Below are 15,251 nucleotides of genomic sequence, written 5' to 3' on the forward strand. Positions count from 1 at the left end.
GGAGTGGAGTTTCTTATCTAATCTCTAAAAATGGAGGTGGGTGGGTGTGGGTGAAGCTCAGTGGTGAGGGCATTTGCTTAGGAAGGGAAAGGCCCTGAATCTGACGTCCAGGCTGTGCTCACACGCGCGCGAGCACGCACACACACACACACACACACACAGTGGATGAGAACGGGGATATGCTTTTTTTGGTACAGGGAAGTAGACTCGGGGCCTAACACACACGAGGCGAGGGCTCCACCTCTGAGCTGTATCCCTCATCTCTTTTTCTTTTCCTTTTCAAAACAATTTACTTTTATTCTTGTAACTGCGCGTGTGCATGTCTGTCTGTCTGTCTGTGGGTCCGTGCACTTGAGTGCAGGTGCTCACAGAGGCCGGAGGGAATTAGATCCCCGTAGAGCTGGAGTAACGGGGTTGTGAGCCGTCTGACGTGGGTGCTGAGAACCAAACCAGGTCTTCTGGGACAGCAGCAAGCTGTCTGGACCCTAAGCCACCTCTCCAGTCATTGTTTTCTCCCTTCCTTCCTTCCTTCCTTCCTTCCTTCCTTCCTTCCTTCCTTCCTTCCTTCCTTCCTTCCTTCCTTCCTTCCTGCCTTCTTTCCTTCCTTCCTTCCTTTGGGACAGGGCCTCAGTAAGTTTCCCAGTCTGGCTTTGAACTCAAAATGCTCCAGCCTCTGGCTCCTGACTACCTGGAACTACAGACATAGAACAGCTTTATTCAAAACCCTCCCAAAAGAACCAAATCTCCATTAATCAGAATAAAATGAACAAGGATCATCGGTGGACCATTCATGCAACTCAGAAGTTAAGAATGATGGAAACAAGAATGCAGGTGATTCTCGGAACTTCATGGAGTGGGTTAATAGACCATACACTGGGGTGGTCATACTGCATGATCCCATTTCTATGAAGCTTAGAAACAGGCTTGGGGAGACTTTGGTGATAGGAATCATGGCAGTTGCCCAGGGGGACTGGCTGGTAGAAGCAGGATTCCCAGGGGAACTCATTATCTGATTGTGGATGGTCTGAATTTTATGTAATGAGCCTGTGAAACTTCTGTGAATGGCAGCTGTAAGGAGGGCATAAGCACAGGATGCAGACGAATTGCTGTGTGGCCCTGGGAATATCACCAGCCTCCTCTGAGCCTCACTCTCCTGAGGCAGTACTTTGAATGCAAGTGCAGGAACGGGTGTGGAGGTCTGGCCATGTGGTCAGCACTGCTATCATCTCAGTCAGCACTGGAAGCCCCTTAAAGACCAACAGCTCCATTTCACAGAGGGGGAAACTGAGGCTCAGAGAGGGAAGCTGGGAAAGGCCAACCACAGTGAGAGTAGTCAAGAGGGGAACTCTTGCCGGGCGGTGGTGGCAGTGCACGCCTGTAATCCCAGCACTCAGGAGGCAGAAGCAGGTGGATCTCTGTGAGTTTGAAATCAGCCTGGTCTACAGAGCTAGTCCAGGATAGAAACCCTGTCTCGAACCCCCGCCCCCCCCCAAAAAAAAGAGGTGAATTCTTTCCATGTGAGCCCCAGGTCAAGAGCCCCTTGACCCAGCCCAAGGTCCTCTGTTTCCAAATTGGGGGTGGGGTGGCTCTATGTCACCCCTGACAGCCACCTTCATGACACATGTGGTCTCTCCCACTGGAAGGTCATCTCTGAAAGGACACAGGCAGCGCCTGTTCAGTGTGACTTCCCCAGCAACTAAGCCAGAGCCAGGCCTCCTGGCACATAGTAGGTACTGCCTGCCTACTTGTGGAAGAAATGGATGAATGGATGAGGGAGTGAGTAAAGAAATGACCGAATTCCCTGGTAAAGGGTCAAAGGACATGACCCTGAGGTCAGTGGTGAGAAAGCATCACCCTCAAAGTCACATGGCTGGCAGGGACAGAGCGGGACCAAGGCCTGGTCTCTCATTCCCTCAGTTCATTGCTGCCCCTGCCTCGCCATCTGAGGCCCCAGAAGAAAAGCTCCTGGGCTGGGAAAGGGGCCCATGCATGTGCAGATGGCTCCATGTGGTCCTGCCTGGACTCTGACTGTTGGTGCTATTTGTGCCTCAGTTTCCCCATCCAGAACACAGCTGCCTGCCTGTCCCCTGACATGAGCAGAGCTGGTCCTTCCTGCCCCCTTCCACCCTTGGGAAGGTCTTGCCCAGCCCAGGGATGGGGCAGTGAGGCCAGCAGGTGCCAATGAAACAGAGCCGAGGGTCAGGGCTGGGAGGCATCTTGCTTTTCTGATACTGTCACGGCAGACAAGAAACAGAGGACCACCGAGGGGAGCACCCGATGACGGAGACCAGCAGGGACTGAGGGTGGGGCGGGAGGGGACAAGATTAGGGTCTGGTGCTGAGAGTACCAACTTAGCTCAGGGACACCAGGGACAGGAGTCTGCTGTCACACTGCTCCACGGAGTCACAGCCATTGACACCCTGGGATGCTGCTGCTGTCGGTGGCATGCTGGTTCCCGGGCCCTGACACACGGGGCCTGGTAATCACCAGGTAAGCAATCATTCTAAGATGGGTATAGTGGCGCACGCCTTTAATCCCAGCACTCAAGAGAGAGAGAGAGGGAGATGCAGGCAGATCTATGTGAGTTCAAGGCCAGCCTGGTCTACATAGTGAATTCCAGGATAGCCAGAGCTACATAATGAAACTCTGTCTTGAAAAAAAAAAAAAAAAAAAACAACAACAACAAAACCACTCTAGTTGGGCGAGCTTACTGCTGTGGCCAGTGTATCAAAATAACGATGATGCTCTGATGGGTCACCCCACAGTGAGTCTGTGTTCAACATAGACCTGTTGTTAACTCCACAGATCCTACACGCGGTGGTTGGGGGGTGGGGAGAGGGGGTCAGTGAGTGTGGGGGAAACAGGGTTTAGATGGATGTGGCCTAATGCTGTGTCCTGGTCCTGCTATTTATCTTCTCTGGGACCATGAAACGGGATGGTAAAAACAGGTTCATGTACTGTTGCCCCAACCAACCGAGAACTGGAAGGATGTAAAGGTCAAAGGCTAACATTTCTTCTAAACACAGGACACACCGCCATTGGCTGGCTTTTAGAAACTATTTCTAGGTTTCAGTGTGCACGAGACACAGGCACACGGGGCTAATTTCCTCCCTCCCTTCTTTCCATCTCTCCTTCTCTCGCCGTCTTTCTTTCAATAAGGTCTGCTGTTACTCTGATGGTCTGGATGGCTTTAAATATATGGTGGAGCCCAGGCTGGCCTTGAAACCATGGCAATCCTCCTGCTTCAGCCTCCCGAGTGTTAGGTTTACAGTCGTGATTCACCACATGCAGCCACATTGATTGTATTGCTTTACTTGCAAAGCTGGGCTGCAGCTGGCAGGGCTGAGGGCGGCAGTGGCCTGGCTCCTGCTCACACTGGGGGTGGGGTGGGAGGGGACGGCAGTGGCCAGGCCCAGTTCACACTCAAAGGGAAGGGAAGCTGCTTTTCTGCCCCTGTTCATTTGTCAGTCAGTCATATAACCTTGAGGACAGGTCACTAGGGGTCCCATATATTCATCTATTTTCAGACAGAGTCTCACTTTATAGCCCTGGCTGGCTTGTCTGGAACTCATAGAGATCCACCAGCCTCTGCCTCTGGAGTGCTGGCCAGGGAGTCCCATTTAAAGGGACATATGTTAGGCTCAGACACAAGGGACTCCCCTAACGCTGCACAGCAGCAGCAGCAGCAGCAGCAGCAGCAGCAGCAGCAGCAGCAGCAGCAGCAGCAGCAGGCCCTCCTCTGTGTACAGCACCAGCTCCCACCAGAGCTCTTCAGGTTTTGACCGAGGATGGGGGCGGGGTGCAGAACATGGGCTGGTGATTCATTCTGATCGGCAGCTCCTCTGGGGACATTCTTGGGCAACTCTATCCTTAGTTCTTAGTCCTAAGCCCTGGGTCAGCTTGTCCTAAGGACTGAGAGGCAGTTACAGCCTCACATGTGGTCTGTCCTAAATCCCCACCCTGCCCTCTGAGCAGAAAGGCCGTATCTAGATCCCTCCTTGGAGCTGGGCTATATCAGCTAAAGCTGCCTTTCTGCTGGGCTCTGCTCTACCCTACCTCAGCTACCACCAGCTCTGGATGGGAAACAGAGGCTTGGCTGCCCTCCCTTCCTGCCTTCTGGGAGGAAGACAAGTGGCTGAGGACACCCCCCGTGCTGTCCAGTCCCCCGAGTTCCTCTGCCCATGCCCTATCAAAAGCATCTTGGAGGAAATACCACCAGCCTGAGCTCTGGATGCAGAGCTATTTCAGGGCGGCCACTGCCTCTCTGTGTCTCCCTCCCATCCCTGGGCAATGGGCGTAGAGACCGTGGCTGTTTACCCGGCTGCAAGAAGGACAAGTTAGGCTGTGCAGGGGCTGGTGACCACGGCAAGGTCCTCTCCCTGCTCTCAGCTCAAGGCCTGGTACTCAGACCGACCCAGCCTAGTGTCCGCTCAGGCCCCGACCCACCACAAGCGTCAGCAAAACAGGTGAGGACCTGACCGACTGCGATGAAAAGGTATTCTGGAAAAGTACCTTTCAGACTATTAGAGGTTGGGTCTGGAGAGATGGCTCAGCAGTTAAGAGGACCCGCTGCTCATGACTTCCTATAATCTTTGACTCCAGGCCCAGAGGATCTGACGCCCTCTTCTGCCCCCATGAGGCACTGCATGCACTTGGTACACATACATATATGAAGGTAAAACCTTATATACATAAAGGAAAATATTTTTTTAAAGGTGGGGGAGGTAGCTGGAGAGACGGCTCAGGAGTTAAGAGCACTGGCTGCTCTTCCAGAGGACGGGGGTTTGATTTTCCAGCACCCACGTGGCTGCTCACAACTGTAACTCCAGTTCCAGGGGATCTGATGCCCTCTTCTAGCCTCTTCCAGCAGCAGGCACGAATGTGATGCATAGACATCTATGCAAGCAAAACACCCATACACATAAACTAAAAAATAAGAGACTAGTAGGAGAAGGTGGCCCTGAGGTCTAGAGATACATGGGAAAAGGAAGAGCCACACTTTGGGAGAATGGACTCACAGCTGCCCCTTGGACCATTCACTGCCCTGAACACTCACTCCACGCCAGACCAAGGTCCAGATATTGGGGCCCAGTCCCACAGAACTACAGTCATGGCTTGGGTCCGTCCACTCCACCTCTTGACAGTGCACCCCACCCACCCGCTTCCTGCTGCCCAGAAAGAACCTGCCGTCAGGGCGTATGGGTCAGCTCTGGTCACTTTGATGATATGACCACAGGTTTCCACGATGAACTTTGTCCCTCTCTTCTGGGCTGCGTTTATCACAATGACAGCATCACGGTCTCTGTTTACTCATCAGTCTTCCCAGGACCAACCGCGACCTGGGCCTAGGAGACCTGGGCATCACCAGATTCCCACTCCTGGGTACCTTGGCGGGCAAAGGTCCTGGGAACTCGCGCTAGCCCTCAGACCTTCCAGCCCTGACCCCTATAATCGCCTCTTCCCCGTGCTGCTGCTGCACCTTGGCTCCCAGGGGGCACTACCTGAGGACATTATCCGCAGATAGGCGGCTATGCCCACTCCGCATGGCGACTGCTGCCACCAGGGGCCCTCGCACTCACCCATATTGACGAAGCTCATGACCAGGTCGGCACGGCCCAAGTGAGGCTGAGGGGGCCCGCCGTCGTCGTCATCGGCCATGGCGTGGTACAGGTCCAGCATGAAGAGCGGCGCGGACGCTGGCTGCCGGGAGGCAGCAGGTGGCACACGGGGTCGGGGCCGCCCAGGCAGCCCGAGCACCGCCAGGATCTCTCGCTGCATGTCTCGGCGCTCGCGCGCTCCCAGGCGACGCTGGGGACAGGTGTGTGGGGGACGCAGGCCGTGGCCGCCGCCCAGAGCGCACAGAGCCAGGCCCAGCAGCCAGAGTGGCCCAGGACGCACGGCCATCTCGGACGCTCAGCGGACGCGCATCCACCGGCAGCCGGCCGGGCCCGGGCGCGACGCCCCGACAGCGAGGACCGGACGGCCCAGCGGATCCCCTGAGTTCGCACCTGTCGCGGGCAGCTCTGCAGCGGCCGCGCACCACGCGATCAGCGGGCGGTCGCTGAGCCCGTGGGTCCCTAGGTCCCGCAGAGCAACTTGGGCTCCCGCGGCGCGGACCCGCCAGTGTCCGGAGCGGGACCTCCTGTGGCCTCGCAGACAGGCGAGCGCCTTCTCGGCCCCGCCCCTGCCCGGGCCAACCAATGGGGGGTAGGGGGCGGGCCCGAGCGCGGACCGACTCCCGCCCGGTGTCTACACGCAGCTACGGCTGCACCGAGCGGTGGGAGCGCCTGGTGCGACCCTGAGATAAGTAACGGGCCGACTGGGGAAAGGCCTTCAAGGGTGTCCTGGGTCCCCATCCAGATGGCGGGGCGCACGCTGGGCTCCGCGCGGAGACCTCGGGGTCTCTGAAGCATGCACCTGTGCCCTAGGCCGGGTGGGTTCCTGAGTCCCCGGGGAACGGTGGGATCCGCAGCGTCGCCCTTCTCCTCGACACAGCGACATAGATGGAGTCCAGACATAGTTCGGCCGTCTGGGCTGGGCTGATGCCAGCCGTGCCGCGAGGGTGGGGCACATTCCGTTGCACAGTCCTCGGGTGCCAGGCGCCTTCTCCACCGGGTGGATCCCGTTGCTGACCCAACACGGGATGGACTCTGGGAGCCCCCCGAAAGAGGGGCCACCTTTGCTTAATTCTTCATTTGTGACAACCTCCAGCAGCTTGCAAGAAAGGGACCCCGGGAAAACTCCTTGACTTACACCTCTTTCTGCATTCCCGCCTCCCATGGCTGCTGCCACAGCATTGACTCTGGGTCGTAAAGGTTCCGGCGCGGCTCAAATAGCACCTAGACCAAGCTGAAAGGAACTGACCAAGAAAGGCGGAAGTCAGTGGGAGGAAAGTACCCAGCAGATGGAATGACTGTGTCAGGTTGGGAGTGTCAGCGGTAGCAGCGTTTCCAGCCTATTCTTAGTGTTCGCTCATACACCATTATGGGGCACACAGCTCTCTCTCTCTCTCTCTCTCTCTCTCTCTCTCTCTCTCTCTCTCTCTCTCTCTCTCTCTCTCTCTCTCTCTCTCTCCCCTTTCCTTCCATTTTCTTCCCTCCCTCCTTCCCTCCTTCCCTCCCTCCCTCCCTCCCTTCCTTCTCTTCTTTTCTTGGTTTTTCGAGACAGAGTTTCCTCTGTGTAACAGCTCTGACTGTCCTGGAACTCACTTTGTAGACCAGGCTGACCTTGAACTCACAGAGATCCATCGGCCTGCTTCTGCCTCCCGAGTGCTGGGATTAAAGGCGTGGGCCACCACTGTCAAGCAGTCTTTTCTTTTTCTTTCTCTTTCTTTCTTTCTTTCTTTCTTTCTTTCTTTCTTTCTTTCTTTCTTTCTTTCTTTCTTTCTTTCTTTCTTTCTTTCTTTCTTTCTTTCTTTCTTCTTCCTTCTTTCTTTCTTTCTTTCTTTCTTTCTTTCTTTCTTTCTTTTCTTCTTTTTCTTCCTTCCTTCCTTTCTTTCTTTCTCTTTCTTCCTTCCTTCCTCCCTCCCTCCCTCCCTTCTTTTTTTCTTCCTTTCTTTCGTCAGATTCTTACTATGTATCCTTGGCTGACCTGGAACTTGCCATGTAGACCAGGCTTGCCTCAAACTCATAGAGATATGCCTGCCTATCCTTGCCTCTGGGATTAAAGCATGTGCTATTGTGTCCCGAAAAATATTATTATTATTATTATTATTATTATTATTTTGTTTTTTTGAGACAGGGTTTCTCTGTGTAGCTTTGCACCTTTCCTGGGACTCACTTGGTAGTCCAGGCTGGCCTCGAACTCACAGAGATCCGCCTGCCTCTGCCTCCCGAGTGCTGGGATTAAAGGCATGCGCCACCACTGCCCGGCTTATTTTTTTAACAGATGGGAAAACTGAAGCATACAGAGGTTAACTGAAGAGCTGGAAGTGAAGGGTGGCTGCTGGCGGGGCTTCCAGGAGGGAGACCATAAAGGGCCCTGCATTTGGGCCCGTTATGGATTCTCCAGTGTGGATTCAAAATAAAAATCCAAATAAATGTATAATGGTCACCAAAATATGGTGAGGTGATCTTTCAAAAGTTTGCTTTTTCTTAAATGTGTGCACTTCCTGTGTACAAGTGTCTTCTCTGAGGTCAGAAGAGGGCGGTGGATCCCCTGGAACTGGAGTTCTAGCCTGTTGTGAGCCACCCGATGCTCTGGGAACTGAACCCAGGTCCTCTGTGAGAGCAGTGAAGTGCTCTTAAATGACGAGCCATCCCTATAGCCTTGTTTCAAGTTTCAAGTATCATCAACTAAATTCTTCAGGTAATCATCCACAGTCTGTCTTTCATCCAACAGGTCGATCTCCATACTGTTTCAAAGCCCCCATGAAGACAATGAATGACTGGAGGAGCAGGAAGATTGCTGCAAATTCAAGGCCAGAATAGTTCACATAGTTCCAGAAGGCCAGGGCTGGCTTCATAGCTACATAGTTAGACCTCGTCTCAAACAAAAACAAACAGAGCAAGGAGGAGGAGGACAAGGATGGAAAGAAAAGAAAAGGGGGGAAATGCTGGACTTCTCAGGACGATGCTGCCAAGGAGCCTTTAAAACTGCCACACTGAGGTTAGAGCTGGACTGTGGTGGGAGGGAGACCAGTCAGGGGCTGAAGCTGGAGACAGATATAGTGATAGGGGAGGAGACTGATAATGATTCTCGTGATTGTCTTGATGACTGAAGAAGGTAGTAAGATGTTCTCTATATAATTTTTGTTCAGGAGCTCTTGAGTCTCCTGCACACAGCGCCCCCCCATCCCGTCTGGACTCTGGGTACCCTCTGCACCAGACTCCACACGATACCACCAGGAACCTTCCACCCCACCTAGAATTCTCAGGTTGCATTCTAGGCTACCAGCATGGGACTGGTTTTGGGGGGTGGGGTGGGGAGGCCATTCTTCTCAGTTTAGGAGCTAGCCACCTACTTACCACAGTGCTTCACATTCTTGTAAACAGAAGCAGGGTTTAGCCAGCCACCCAAGAACCACCACCCAGGATGCAGTTTGTCAATGGCCATGGTGGGCTGCTCACTACTGGGCCCTGAACCAAGACTCCACCTTTGAGCAGTTCCCGCTCTAACAGGGTTGACCATCTGGGAACTTAGTCATTTCAAAGGCAGAATGAAAGCTGTACCCCCAGAGTGGTTTCTGGAAGGGTGAGTAGGGGTGCTGGGAAGAGGAGGTGGGTTCCCATGAGTGGAACTCTGAAACAGCAGAAAGACTAAGGTGTCTAAAGTTTCTTAAAGAAGAGTGTCCAAACATAAGCTTTCTGGCTCACCTGCCACTTTGCTAAGTTACTGAACTTTATCCTTAGGGGGACTAGATCATAGAATTGGGACCTGTATTGAGATGTATCTAGAGTGCAAATTCTCCATAATGTATGGAATGCTGGTAATAAGCATTCCATGAATGTTAGCTGTTGATATATCAGCTAAAGCCCCAGCAGACACTAAATTTGTATCATTTATCTCGAATGTGTATGCACACGCATGTGCATGTCATGTGTGGAGGTCAGAGAACAACTTCTGGGAGTAGTTGGTTTTCTCTTACCATGTGGGCTCTGGATTGAGCTCAGGTCATTAGCCTTGGTGGCAAGCACCTTTATTTGCTGAACCATCTCACTGGCCATTAAACATGTCTCAGAACTGTTATTATGGCAGAGAAAGGCTCATGTACAGGTTAGATGATGATTTTGTGGAATCCATTCCCAACCTTTTTGTGGGTTCTGGGATTAAAGGGAGGTCTCCAGGTGTGTGTGGCCAGCACCTTTATGGCTGATCCACCTTGTCAACCTCTGTAGCATTTTAAGCCCTTTACTTGCCTCTTTCCTATGTCTTTCACAGCTTTCTGTTTAATGGAAATAAGGAAAAGATTTGAAATAAAAACAAATCTATTTAAATTATGTGTACATAAAGCTGGTTGTGGTGGCACATGACTTTAATCCCAGCACTTGAGGGGGAGAAGCAGTGCAAGGCCAGCCTGGTCTACTTAGTGAGTTCCAGGACAGCCAAGGCTACATAGTGAGACCTTGTCTCAAAAACGAGTAGGTTGTGTCTGTCACATGTAAGTACATACATGTGAGTGCAGATGCCTATAGAGGCAGTCTAAGGGTTCTGGGAGAAAACCCAGGTTTTTTGGAAGAGCAGCAAATGCTTTTAGCATTTCTCCAGCCCCAAAAGATTTTTAATTGAGTATGTGTAGTATGTGGGTACGTGCATGTGTACACAGCTTTCCATGGAAGCCAGAAGATTCCCTGGAGCTGGACTTACAGGTGGACTTGTATGCCACTGTATGGATGCTGGGAACTGAACAAGTCTTCTCCAAGGGAAGCAAGTGCTCTTAACAGCTGAGCCAACTCTCCAATCCCAAGTTGATAGCTTTAAGGTCACCCAGGAAGTGTGGAACACACCAGGCTATATATTCCCTTCAATCTGGACAGGTGGCCTTATGGAGCTTTGGCAAACAAGCATTTACATCTTGCCAAATTCTAGAGTTCTAAGAGGGGCATATGGCCTGAAGAGCAAGATCACAGATGTGAGTTTGAGCCCTTTCTTGTGGTCTCATTAGTCAAGTCAGTATCTAATTGTACTAGTCACGTCGGGCAGCTAAGGACTGGAGGAAGTCGAGGCATCAGACTAGCACAGAAGTCCCAGGTTCAACCCCAGAAACATTCACTAGTAGCCTCACACTGTGATCTGAATACACCTGCCTCTCCATCTGTAAAACAAAGGAATCAGAATGGTCTGCCTTCCAGAATTGAGAGATGTCCAGTGCACTCAACTTCTTCCCCAGTAACTAGGTAGTGTTTTCCTTCATGAGTCTGGACACTAGCCAGAGGGCCTCCACCTTTTCCACTGTGGACTATGACAGGAGGGCACGTGGGCAAACCAGTAAATTCAACACTAGTGAAGGAAATAATGGCTCTTGAAGTTTACACAGCTGTAAGACATCTGTCAAGGTATGCACCAGGTGATGTGTATCATCCGGCCACTGTGAGGGGGGTGGGGCCGTCTATGGTCACCCATCTCCCATTTAAACCATCCTGAAATTAGCTCTTTACGGTGCCATCTGATCAGCTAGTTCAGCCAAATAGGTGTCTTTCTGTACCACAGGCTTGCATGTCCATTTGCTTCCATCCTATACAGTGGTCTCAAAGTTAACAGAACTACTCTGGCTTGTGCAATCAAGTAACAGAAATTTCATCATACTGTGGGACGTTTGCCCACCCCAAGGTAAACTTCTCACACACTATCTATTGAATCACATAGGTGGACAGTATCCCTACACATCTGTGTGAAAATATCCCGCTTCTTTGGAGCCTCGTTAAAATTAACAAGGGTGAAAAAAAAGTAATGAGTTCTATAATTTTTCCATCAAGAAAACTCTTGTTGAATGATGTATTTAAGTACTACAACATTTTTATGCCTTTGGGGTAACATTTAAATATAAAGTAGTGGTTCAGAATAAAGCCAGGAATTACAAAACATTTGTTACTGCAAGCAATTTTAATACAAAAGTGTGTCTTGTTTTTAAACAGTTCATTGGTAGAGCTTCAATTTCTGCCTCAATTAAAACCAATTGAGATAATCACACAGCAACATGGTCGGAGCTGACGAGGAACAGCAGCTAAAAAACAGGAGCCCCAGACAGCCCCCCTTTGTGGTCACTTGGTCAGCTGGCTTTATCACACACAAAAAAGACGGAAGCAAACGGGACTGGTGAACAAGTGTGCTGGTGAACTCCGTTAAAGGATGAGCAAGTGTTTGTCTTAGGTCCACATTTCAAAATAGGATTATGGAATTCATTCCTCAGTTTGTGGGAGGTTGATCGATTTAAATAAATAGCAAAAAAAAAAAAAAAAAAAGAAAGAAAGAAAGAAAGAAAGAAAGAAAGAAAGAAAGAAAGAAAGAAAGAAAGAAAGAAAAAAAAGAATAAAGCAGATAAACGGATCTGTAATTCACAGTGCCACCAAGGAGTCTCCCTCACCAGGGCCGGGGGCCTGGTGAGCACAGGAGTTCTTAATGGCTAGGCTGGACAGTTAGTTACAAATCAGTTTCAAACCCCAATGTTCTGAAATGTCCTTTCACCCCTGAATCCTAGCAGCTATGTGCCTTTAACACCCAGGACAGAGACATTAGTGTAAGACAGTACTCAATGAACTTCTTTGCTGGATCCTGTGCAAACGGATCTAGAGGAGGTCCTGTCTCTCCAGCGAGAATTACGTGACAGGAAAACAATGGGAATGCAATCCTAGGTGCCCTCTCCTTAGTTCTTGCTAATCCAGGTGTCTGTGATTTAAAAAGAAGAGTTCCTTAAACATTGCGGAATTCTTATTTTTAATATAATTTATCTTGCTGATATAGCAAGTCAAGTTTATAAAGAAGATGCATTTAGGAATAATCCTAAAAGATAAAGCAGGTTTACAACCCTGCGCCACATGAAACCCTATTTAGAGGCTTTTCTTTTTAATACACATTTGCGTCTTGACCTTTTGTTTTCCTCAAATATTTCATCTCTGGGCCCCATCCATTACAGGGTTACCAGGAGGCAAATTTTATCTACATAAATATTCACATGAAAATAGTAACTTACAAAAAGGAAAAAAAAATAAGGCAGCTTCATAACACAATTCTTCTTTTACAATTTTAACAATATAACTTCTCCCGTTCAGAATAAATATACACCCAATGTATGGAGCAGGATTCAAAGTGGATAGTGGTGTGAGGTGCTTGTACAGTGTTATCGCTTGGGACCCGGAGTCCTGGGGGAGGCAGTGGTGGTCTTCTTAGACATGGTTGGGATTTTGGAAGGTTTGGTGAGCCCTCTTCTGGAGCTGCCCTGGCCCCCTGCAGCGCTGCTCTCAGAAGTGTCTGAACAAGCCGACTGAGTCTCTAGGAGGTCAAAGTCAGAGGCATCACTTCCTCTCCGACTGCTGGCTCGACTCCCCGCCCGGCTCCCGGCCCGACTCCCAGGACGGCTGGCGGACTTCTTAGGATCTGGAATTTAAGAGTAAAGATTTGATGGAGAAGGCGTGGTATGGAAACATAAGTGACTGGAGGCCAAGGTGTTGCTGCTAATAGCTCTTGATTTGCTGAGTGGCCTTAGGAGAAATCACAGCCATTCTGGATCCATACTTTTTTTTTTTTTTTTTTTTTTTTTTTTGGTTTTTTAGAGACAGGGTTTCTCAGTGTAGTTTTGATGCCTTCCCTGGATCTCGCTCTATAGACCAGGCTGGCCTCGAACTCACAGAGATCAGCCTGCCTCTGCCTCCTGAGTGCTGGGATTAAAGGTGTGCGCCACCACTTCCCGGCCCAGATCACCTTTCAAAGCTGCTTAGACACCACAGCTCAGGTAGGTGAACTGATGAGGTTGTAGCAAATGTGAGCAGATGGCAAATGGAGGTGCAGGTGGGAGGGGAGAAGCCAGGAGGCCAGTTTTCAGGTTCCCAGGAGGAGCTGCTGTTAGCCAGCTTCCCCTTTCCCAGTTCACCAGCAGCCATAAAAAACACAGTGCATTAGGAAAGTTGTTAACAGTTTGCTTCAGCTCTGGGCTGGCCCTTCTTCCTTTCCCTCTCCCAGCTCACCATTGCTGATGCACACAAGGGCTCCAGTGTGCAGTGCAGGAGGTTAGAGTTTGCCGCACTGACAAGAAAAGAGCAATGGCTGCCTCCAGAGTGCAAGTGTCTTTCTGGGCAGGACACCGAGTGCTCTTCCCAGCACCGACTCCTGAGAGGCCGATGCTTGCCCAGTTCCCCCACCCCCAGCCCTGTGCATGGTGGGTCCTTACCTGCCCGGTTAGTTTTGGCACCTGTGGAAGCTGGAGAAGAACTATTGCTGGTGTCGCCAGCGAGGGATGTTCGGCTAGAATGAAAAGTTGGTGTTGGTCGTTTTAGCTTGCTGCCTGCTGCTGGAATAACCTTAAAAATAATAAAAAATCATATTTACTTGATAAAATCTTTAAGTATGTAATTATATAGTCGATTTAAAAGCCTCTTTGTAGACAATCATTTGAAAAAGCAAATTAAAAGTCCAGGAAAACAAAGATTTTTTTTTTTTTTTTTTTTTTTTTTTTACAAAATGCTTTAATCATGGATTTTTAAAATATTCTCAAGAGGTTTCAAGGTCCAATTAAAAATCTGAGTGTCTTCTAGTGCCTGTTATTCCCTAGGAATGTCAACCTTTCGATGTCTGTTGTCCTGCTGATAAACTTCCCTAGGAATAGGAGAAGATCTTCAAGTAGTAAGACACTACAGTTACAAATGAATGATGGGTTACAGGAGAAAACCAAAGAGCCCTGTGCACTGGTGTGCTGGGCCGCACTCTAAGGTACACACAGCGGCTGTAGTCAAGATCTCTCATGAGCACCTCTATGTCTCTGCTTCTCCCTCGGGAGATCTTGTCCCCTTGTTCTGAACTGAGCCCACACTGTCCCTGCACAGTGACCTTCCTCCCCAAACACACGCTTAGACCATGAACTTCAGGGCTATGGTGAGAGGGCCATCTCATCAGAGAGGCCTCACCTCTCAACACCAATGGAAGCTTCCTTCTGCTTCTGCATCTCCATTTCTAAGGATAGCATTCTTCACTGCTTGACATACAGATATGCTTATTGCCTTTGTCTCACATTAAAGCATCAGTTCCATAAAAGCAGAAACTTTTGAATTATTATGTACTCTTACATCTTAGCACCTACAACTACGTGGCAAAAAAGAAGGACTCCATACCATCTTGCTGAAAAAACAATGCGCAGATGCAAATCTTAACCTGAACAAGACCTGTCTTTTATGACTGCTGTTACTGGTAGGAGCTACATTTCCTTACTCACATAGACTTAATGTAGAGAAAGAATATTTTAAAGTCTGTTTTAAAATATTACTTATGACATGGTATACAATTCCAATTTTTCCTTGAAGTAAGTTGGGTAAATTGTTTTCCAGAACCTTTAAGATGCTTCTATAGATAGGAGGATAAAGCACCCCATCTCATTGTGCAGGGTGAATTTCTTCACAAAGGAAAAGCAAAAGCGACAGGAAGTGATTGACACCCAAGCAAGACCTCTCCTGGCCACCCAGGAGAAGGAGCACCAGTTCCAAGAGCTATCCTTCCTGAGCACCGCTGCCTGGAGCTCACAGCTGTGGCGCCTCTGGACTGGGGTTCTAAGTTAGTGCCTGGCCTGGCTACAGTCTCAATGAGTAAACAACTTGAAAAGAAAGATT

At 49.9% G+C, this 15,251-nt stretch overlaps 2 protein-coding genes across 21 annotated transcripts in view; both read right to left on the minus strand.

The window, feature by feature from the left end:
- Bmp8a (bone morphogenetic protein 8a) overlaps nt 1-6,152 on the minus strand; it is a 31,307-nt gene extending 25,155 nt beyond the window's left edge. Inside the window, exon 1 of the mRNA XM_076564988.1 lies at nt 5,580-6,152. Within this exon, the coding sequence (XP_076421103.1) occupies nt 5,580-5,904 (325 nt within the window). The 5' untranslated portion in view covers nt 5,905-6,152. The remainder of the gene's footprint in view (nt 1-5,579) is intronic.
- A 5,370-nt stretch (nt 6,153-11,522) lies between these two features.
- The window catches only part of Macf1 (microtubule actin crosslinking factor 1), a 334,145-nt gene continuing 330,416 nt past the window's right edge, over nt 11,523-15,251 (minus strand). For 15 of the 20 annotated variants that reach the window (XM_076564989.1, XM_076565001.1, XM_076564994.1 and 12 more), the window contains 2 exons: nt 13,823-13,952; nt 11,523-13,032 (listed from right to left, as the gene is read on the minus strand). In XM_076564989.1, the coding sequence (XP_076421104.1) occupies nt 12,776-13,032; nt 13,823-13,952 (387 nt within the window). In that variant the 3' untranslated portion in view covers nt 11,523-12,775. The remainder of the gene's footprint in view (nt 13,033-13,822; nt 13,953-15,251) is intronic. The other 5 variants (XM_076565005.1, XM_076565003.1, XM_076565006.1 and 2 more) reach the window with 1 other exon arrangement.

The sequence above is a fragment of the Peromyscus maniculatus genome, chromosome 2, assembly GCF_049852395.1.
Source record: "Peromyscus maniculatus bairdii isolate BWxNUB_F1_BW_parent chromosome 2, HU_Pman_BW_mat_3.1, whole genome shotgun sequence".
Classification (NCBI taxonomy): Eukaryota; Metazoa; Chordata; class Mammalia; order Rodentia; family Cricetidae; genus Peromyscus; species Peromyscus maniculatus.